The following is a 9,358-nucleotide window of genomic DNA, read 5'->3' on the forward strand; positions in this document are numbered from 1 at the left end:
AAAAAAATGTTTTGGGTCAGGAGAGATAATTATTTATACTTGGAGATACTTAGGAAAACAATGAAAAAGAAATCTATAAAAAAAAGAACAAAATAAAATTAAAAAAAAAGTTCCCCAAGCTATCAACTTGAACAGCCTAGATGAAGCTCTACAAAGTGGGGCGAAACGTCGGAAAATAAATTGGTTGTTAACTATTTTGTTTCTCTTTTGACCGCAACCCTGACCATCTTCTTCATTATTTGAAATTATAAGGTCAATTAATTATATATATATATGAATGAATATGATCTTGTTTGATGTTGTATGAATATGATCTTGTTTTGTTTTTAGCCCTGAAGAAGGCTAGAAACTCTAGCCGAAACGTCGGCACATTAAAATAAGTTAATCATACTTATTTGTGTTTTTCATTGACCGCACCCCCAACCATCTTCTCCTCATTTATCTTCCACGGTCAATTATCTCTCATAATTAATTAATTAATATATTAATTAAATCATGTATTACTATTATTTACTTTAATTCATAATACATAAGTATGCTGTGCTATGTTGCAACCCTTTGGGCAGCACAATCTTTTCAATAAAATGTTTTTTTCTAAATTCATAGTTTCAGTTTTTGTTAAAATATTCTCGTGGACTGGTGAGTGTATCTTAGTGTGCAGTTACATAAAATCTAAAAAGTTTAAAGGAAAAATAAACAACATATTACTATCATAAATTTTAAGTTAATTACACTATTCCTATATATTGGTTGTTTACTTTACAGTAGTACATTTCCGCAAACTTTAGGAAAATAAAATTTAAAATTCTCTATTTTAGAAAAATTACAATTTTTCAATTGATTTTTTGACTATAGATTTAAATATAAAATATCTGTTTAGTCAAAGTTTTTATGTAGTAACCTAGTTTAGTTGGGCAGTACTACTTTTTAAATTGAGTGTTTAGTCTAAATTCATAAAAATATTATTATTATTTTTTTTTAATTTCATAAGAATGAAGAGTGTATTATGTATGTATGCGGTTAAACAAGAATCCGTTCCCTTATCATTGTTTTGATGATCGACCTGGTTGGAGATAAGAAGGCTCCTGAGGCGGGAGGTGGGAGACAGCTGAGGGAGGGAGCTGCCGTACTCCAGTCTGCCATGGACGACCAAACCGCTCTCGTGCTGGCGCTCCAGCTTACGGCGCTCTGCTGCATCGCCGGCAGCTTACTCTTGTATCTCGTCTGGAAGGTTCGTCGGAGTTCCTCTAGCGATCGCGGTCTGTCCGGGGGGAAAAGTGTTCTCGTCACCGCTGCCGGTAGCCAGCTCGGTCTGGAAGTCGTCCTCCGGCTGGCCCAGCTCGGCTTCCGGGTATTCGCCGGTCTTCACGAACCGGACGGGAGCCCTGCCAAGGTCCTGAAGGCTAAGGTGAAGCAGATGGAGGCGGAGGGTAAGGCCCATGGGGCAGTGGTCCTCATGCCGCTCGACTGCACCAGGGAGGACTCTCTACACGAAGCTGTGGATCACGTGAGGAGGCATCTACCGGCGGGACAAAATGGTTAGTACCAACTAGCATCATAGTACAAAAATATTCATAATTAAATATCAAAAGTGGTATATCCTATCACTTACATGCGTTTTAGTCCAAAAGCCCAAAAGGAGAAAAAAGAAGTCATCATTGATTACTCCAATGAAAACTGCATACATTTTAGTGTCAAAATAGTTGACTCCGCCAACAAATTTTAGCTGTTCCTGTTGTTAAAAAAAAAAAATCATTTTTGATTTCTTTCAAGTATTTGCAAAAAAGTGTATGGATACAGGTACAAAGTAGGTACAATTTTTATAGATACAGATACAAAGTAAGAATAATTTTTACCTAGACTAGTAAATGTTATTGAAAAGTAAATATTGAGGTATTTTAAATGTCCACTCTCTGAACTTTATTTTATTCCTAAAAACATGATCGCTATTTTTTTAATTCGGAGTTTCATATCCTTGAAACTATCTATAAAATTAAAAACCTTAATGTAACATCATTTAAAGTAAAGTAAATTAGCTAAGATATGAACACTAATGGATCTGTTTACGCTCAATAGTTCTCGAGAATCAGTTTTAAGTTTCTGTTTTCCTAAAAACTAGTAATTTTTCACGATCCAAAAGTTCTTTTTTCTCTACAACGAGAAATAAGAACATTTCGAAATTATTTTTGCGAATGTCATGGAAACCGTTAGTTTTTAATTTAACTGCTACTACTTCTAAGTTAAGAGCTAAGAGAAATCTTACGTCGTTTCTAGGAGTAGTAGTTTCTATGATATTTCCCAAATCAATTCACAAGATTTTTTGTTAATTGGAAAAAAAAAGTATTTTGGAAACTACTGAAGGTAAAGGGCTCATATTTTAGTACATTTACCCTGCTTAAAATGTTGTTATATTAGTGTTGTAGTTAGTTTTAAAGATATAGAGCTCCGAATGAAAAATTAAGTTTGTAAAATTTTGAAATATCTGTAGTTTTTTATTCCCCCTAATTATGGTTGGCAGACTCATTAATTTTGACTAGTATCTATTTATAGTTTTCATTAAAGTAATCAAAATTTAGGGTTAAATGTGTTCCTTTTTTCACGGGTTCTTGGACTATTTGTACTCCGAGAGCTGGCAAGAGAAATGTTTACTTTTTCTTATCAAGTTAAAACTGATAACAGTTCACAAGTGTCACTCCAATGAGACGAGCGGACGTACATTAACTTACACACGATGTTCGATGCTTGTGATCAGAATCTGGAGTTTTACAAAGTATAATGTGAGTTGTTGAGAGCAGAAGTGGTTCAACACAATATATTTTTATCACGAATCATATTCATTAAGAAATAATAATTAACTACTGATAATATCAAATCCTGTTATTATGTATTATTATTATATATTTGTAACTGACTATTTTAACAGATAAAACGGTTATTACTTAACACAACCTTTATATAACTTCTTCTGAAGTGGTGAATATCTAAATCTGAAAAAAGTTCAGTTTTGACTTTGTTTACGCAATGGTTGCTTTGGTTAGTCTGTACTTGTTTTAGTTAGTAGTTATATGAACCAGTTCTTTACCCAACGGCTCATATGACAAGCAACAAAACGCCGAAAACATTAAATAATAATAAGTCAGCCCAAATATTCAAATATGCAAAACAGTTACCATCATACAGTTTTGATCTTAAAAAGAAATAAGCGAATAAATTAAAAATTAAACGAAAATTATTGACATACTGGAAGATTGTTAATTAACCGTGTGTATAGATGAATGGAATATGGGTGTATTTTTTAGAAAGTATACCCATTTTTTTGACCGCACCCGGACCATATTTCATTCATCTTCGAAAATTATTGAAATTTCATTGTATTCTTTATTGTTTCCGTAAACCAAAACATAAAAATAATTAAAACATAATGTATTACATAACCTGTGTCAAGTAAATTTCTTAAATAAATTCGATGAAAACTGATTTTGAGTGGCATTATATAACAAGCAACAAAAAGCCGAAAACATTAAATATACATATAAAAAATACAATAAATATAGGCAATAAGTCATCCAAAATATTCAAATATGCAAAACAGTTACCAACAAAGTTTTGAACTTAAAAAGAAATTAAAAATTAACAGAAAATTATTGACTTTTTATTGTATTCTTCTTTGTTTTCATAAACCGAAACATAAAAATAATTAAAACATAATGTAATAAATAAGCTATGTCAAGTAAATTTCTTAAATAAATTTGACGAAAACTGATTAAGATGGGAGTTAACACAAATAAAAGAACGTGAGTTATGTCTTTATGGTTTTAAAAATTCTTCTAACAACAAACTAGAATTGTTTCGTGAAATTGTTGGAATTAATTTGACGTAAACTAAACTGAGTGTGTATAAAAGTGATATTTTTTTTTAAATTGTACTATTTGTTTTATATATATATATATTTTTTTTTTTTCGTACGGGTATTTTTCCATATTTTTTATAACAGAAATTTCAATTTGATTTTTTATCCGAGATTTAAACTTTAAAGAAAACGATGAAATTACCTATTTCTTATTTTAATAATTATAAAAATTTCAACTAGTAAATGATTAAAATATTCAATTATACGCATCATCATCAATAAACTAAAATTCAGCCACTTCCATGTGAATGCACTGATTCGTAAAAACATTTGATATGATGTTGGAACAACAAACAAAATATTGAATAACAACCTTGGCTATTAATATTATTCCTTAAATTGTTGGTTTTTCTCAAAATATTTAAAGACCATGATCAAAAAGAATAAACTACATATAACATTTTGTAGGTAGGATTAAAAAATTTTTTTTAATAACTTTATTGAAATTTACAACTGTATATTACATAATACATTTAGTAAATATGTTCTCAGTTAAAGTGGGGAGTGTTATAGGCGTGTAGAGCAACTACCCATTGGTAGCACTCTAATGACATTTTACATTAGCTAGTCTCGTGACTATCTTCTTTTCAGGCGCCTCGGAGGATTGTCAGGAATGGAAGAGGATACAATGGTAGAAACTAGGGGGTTTGAGTGGTTAGGGAGTTTATAATGGAAGGAGTGATATTTGGTTCGAGGATCAAAATAAATTTTGTTTATGAAAATAGAACTTTAAATGTTAAGACAAATTCCATTTCTTTCTGATCACAGGAACCGATTAAAACAAAATTTCGGCTTTATGGGTTATGCTTTGTAAGTTGCTGTTTTAACAATTTCCATACTATAATTCATTAGATTGGTTAATGTTTTAAATAAACCGTAAGCATAATCTTTTCGATTGCGTTACCGGATAGCCTCCTGATAATCTATATTGTAATATAATATATAAGTATATATTGATAAGTATATAATATACGTAGGACTGTGGTTCCCGACTCATAAAAGTCTGGGAACGGTTAAGCCAGAAATTGAAACATTCACGAACCACCTCCCACTCCTGACTATTGACAAAGGGAGGCCCCCTAGAAAATATTTAATAATCAGTTTAATTGAAATAATTTGTATCCAAGTTAAGTCTCAAATTACTCTTTATTATTTTTTTGAATGTCCAACGTTTCGGGCAAACATGGCCATCCTCAGGGACAATTTTAAATATAAGTTAACTCCTCACATCCAAGAATTTAATAACGTCCTCAGCTGTGCGATAAGAGAGTGATAACAGTGTTAAATTAATCTATAATTAAAAGTTTTAAAATTTATAGAAAATTGATAAAATAAGGTGATTTAACCAGGGCAGAATAGCTTGCAAAAAGCTTTTAAATTGTTGGATGTGAGGTGTAAATTTATATTTAAAATTGTCCCTAAGGATGGCCGAATTGGCCGAAACGTTTGAACTGTGGATGTAAAATGTGGAAAAAAGTGAAAAGATTATATGTAATTTAATAATTAGGTTACTTAGAAGTGCATTCTTGGGTAACTTTCAGAGTAATGTATTTACCTGTTGTAATCTTTCACCTAATACTTGTAAAATTAAACAGTTTTAACAATAAATCATTAGAAAATATGTGCTACTGGAACCTTTTGCGGCCTGATATAGGAAGTAGGTATGCCCCAGGAGGTTCTACCGACCCTAAAGTCGATCCATGCCTGATATAACAGAAAAAATAATTATTTGCTACGTCATCTAGAGTAAAAGTTTGGGCTCAGAAAAAAATAGTATTAATCATACCTTGCATTACGTGCCTTAGTGTTTTTTTTAAACGGTTATCGATTTTAATACTAGCTGAAGTTAACAAGTAATTAAGGAACTGGAGGATAATACCAGCATCTGTTTAATGTTTTTTTTGTAATTGCGTTGCTGAATTAGTAATTACTTTGAATAATGTAATAATGATTTTATTACGTAGTTTGTCTTTACAGCTGTGTTGTAAGAATATTCTTCTTGTGATATGATAATTAGAAAAAAACGGATTTTTCTGAATACGCAAATATATTTTCTTCATATTATAGGTTCATTACTGTATAAGTGTGCATTTATTTTATGTGTTGTAGTGAAAAACTCTTCCTTATTAAATTTCTTTATTTTATTAATAAGACTTGTTAATATACTGTTTATAGATTTCACCTTATTTTTTATGTTTGAAATTGTATTTATTAATTTATTTAAAAACAACCTGACAGCAATAATGATTATTGTGACTAGTATACCTTTTAATTTATATATGTATATCTTTATTGAAATTTACAACTGCAAATAATAATACATTCAGTAAATTTGATGTAAGTTTACAATGGAGTGATACAGGCATGTCCAGAAACTATCCATTGGTAGCACGTGTAACGCTTTCACATTAGAAGGTCTCGTGGCCATCTTCTTTTCAGGCGCCAATGAGGAGTGCCAGGAATGGAAGAGGAAGCAAGGTTAAAAACTGATGGATTAGGGTGGTTAGGGAGTTTATAATGGAAGGGATGATATCTGGTTTGGGCTAGATCGGTTACATATGGGACATTAAGGTCTTTATAAATGATTTTATTTGTGAAAAATTCAGAAGCATTGAGGATTTTACGAAGGATTTTGGATTGTAAGGATTGGATACGAGAGGAATTCGAAGGTTAAATGGAGCCCCAAAGCTCAACTCCGTATGTCAAGATAGGGTTTATTATAGTTTTGTTGATCAGTCTTTTGTATGGATTGGAAGTTTAGACCGTTTGTATAGTAAGTAATAGTCGGACATTGACGTGTAGTTTCCTATCTTTTCAGTCTTGTATGAGGATTCCAAGTTAGTCGTTTGTCCAGTTGCTGCCCAAGGTAGCGGATCTATTCTACAGGGGTAAGAGCAACACTGTTAAAGTATAGTGTAGGACAGTAGGCAGGTTTACGACGAAGAGTAAATGTGATTTGATAGGATTTATTTTTACCCTCCAATTTCGACACCATTCCTACTATTATACCTAAGACTAAATAAGGAGACCAGTTTAATTATGAAATGTGAGGATATAATTATGTTATGAGTACCTGATGATTGAATGCTGGTCCTGAAACCTTGGTTATGATATATTAAAATTAAGAAATTTAATTAGGAAGAGTTTTTTACTAAAACTCATTAAATATATGTTCATGTAAGTATTTAAATACTTAGTCTGTGTTAATTTTGATAACAAGCGAAATAATAGTTTATTATTAATTTAGTTTATAATAATAATAAAAAAGTATTATGTTAACAACTAGAATAAAATCCAAAAGTGTAAACTTACATAACACATATAAGAAGACGACATACGAAACCAACATGATTTGTTCTCCGGTAATGAAGAGAGTGGAAATCGCATTGGGTTAAAATTAGGATCCATTTTATCAGATCTCACCTGCAATGCGGAAACCTTTCGTGACAATTTCTCTACAAGATTGCATTTCCCGTTCCCCATTAGAGCTTCTAGGAGCTTATTCTTTTTTCAAGAAAGTTAGAAAGTATTGGGTGCCCCCTGCCCACGGAGGCAGTCAATAAAATATATCTTCTAAGCATGAAATCCTCTTTCACGTATAATTTTTGATTGAATTATTGAATTTTGAAAGTTGAAAATATACTTTAAACTACGTTACGTTTTCGTGGAAAGTAAATCAAGTTCACATGCTTGCCAAATTAATCAAAGCTGCATAAGTCACTTGATGTCGGTTTTGATTTATTTGTCCAATTATTACTTTCTCTTGCCTATACATGGAATATATAGTAAATATATAATATAGATTTTTTCACGGAAATTCACGTATCGCGGTCCCTTAAGTCCAAATAACCAAGTCTTGCAAAATGGTCTGTGTTTGTATGTGAACAACCTATCTAAAAAATAATTTCTTTTTATTTTTTATTTATTTGTTGATATTTACAACTGTATAAAAAAATACAACCAGTAAATTTGATCATAATGACATATGATATGATACAGGATGTAGAGAAACTACCCAGTAGTAGAACTCCAAGGATTTTGGATTGTAAAGATTGGATACGAGAGGAATTCGAAGGTTTAGTGGAGCCCCAAAGCTCAACTCCGTATATCCAGATGGGCCTTATTATTGTCATGTAGATCAGTCTTTTGTAATGAGTTGGAAGTTTAGACCGTTTGTCTAGTAAGTGCTGTAGTAGTCGGAATCTGCGTGCAGTTTCCTGTCTTTTCAGTCCAAGATAACGAATCAGTTCTACAGGGGCCACATTATTAAAGTATACTGTAGGGCAGTCGGCAGGTTTACGACGAAGAGTAAATGTGATTTGTTGGGATTTATCTTTATCCTCCACCTTTCGACACCATTCTTCGAGGATTGTCTAAAAAAATAATAAGTCGTAAAAACTAATATTTAAGGCGTTTATATGAACTTATATAACTTCGATAAAAGCCTGACTAGAAGTACAACTTCAATCTATAGAATAGATTTTGCACATTTTTTTCCATGTTCTCAAAACGTCTTTATAGATTTTTACCAAGTCGGCATATCAACGTAAAATTTTGTATCAATTAGGTCTTATCCTCATTGTAGTAGCATGACAGAGTTTGGATGACGATTTTTTAAAATCTTCCTCTAAAATACCTTTAATTAGTTTGTTAGAGAAAAATATACAGTTCGCATTATTAGCAATAATAAATAATAGATAAATACGAAATATTAAAGAATTTTATGAATAACTAAAGGAGAAAAAGGAAAAAAAGTATAAAATAGTAAAATTATCTACTATTTGAGTTTTTTTGACCGCACTTGTACCATATTCCATTCATCTATACACACGGTCAATCAATAATCTTCCAGAAAAAAAGAAATATTAGATTCGAACGGGAAAAGCTTCCCGATGTTGGATTACGATTATGTTATATTTCGTTAAACTGCTGTATTTTAAGCAGAAACAAAATATATATTAGTTATAAATTAAATAGTAACAGAAAAATAAAAATGTTTCCCTTCATTTGTCTTTAAGTTTTTTTTTTTTTAAACTTACAAAAACAGGAATAACTTTAACATGAATAAACCATTCTACACAATACCCAAATCAAGGTGACATATGTTGGGTGGTAAGTTGTGTAATGCACGCATCATACCAGATTTGTTGGGGCCAACAGACGAAATATACAACTCATTAGTGCATTCGTGTATATTATATGAAGGGCGGCTTGGAGTGCTGCCTGTGGGAACTATTAGAAACATTAATTTCAAATTGGCACTTCCGAGGCCCTGTTTCATAATTTTTTTTTTTTTAAATTGATAGATTTATTTATTGATTGATATTACAATCTACCACACAGTTGTGGGCAATAGGTAATATTGATGAATGATCTCATACATACTAAAATTAAAAAAATAAAATAAATAAGTAAAAAAAAATAAATAAAATAAAAAAAAATTTTTTT

At 31.1% G+C, this 9,358-nt stretch overlaps 1 protein-coding gene across 1 annotated transcript in view; it reads left to right on the forward strand.

Moving 5' to 3' along the window:
• The first annotated feature begins 1,103 nt into the window (after positions 1 to 1,103).
• Positions 1,104 to 9,358, forward strand: part of LOC106684354 (D-beta-hydroxybutyrate dehydrogenase, mitochondrial) — a 256,182-nt gene continuing 247,927 nt past the window's right edge. Inside the window, exon 1 of the mRNA XM_067046015.1 lies at positions 1,104 to 1,538. Coding sequence (XP_066902116.1) covers positions 1,142 to 1,538 — 397 coding nt within the window. The 5' untranslated portion in view covers positions 1,104 to 1,141. The remainder of the gene's footprint in view (positions 1,539 to 9,358) is intronic.

The sequence above is a fragment of the Halyomorpha halys genome, unplaced genomic scaffold (assembly GCF_000696795.3).
Source record: "Halyomorpha halys isolate HHAL.00 unplaced genomic scaffold, Hhal_1.1 Scaffold572.1, whole genome shotgun sequence".
Taxonomy (NCBI): Eukaryota; Metazoa; Arthropoda; class Insecta; order Hemiptera; family Pentatomidae; genus Halyomorpha; species Halyomorpha halys.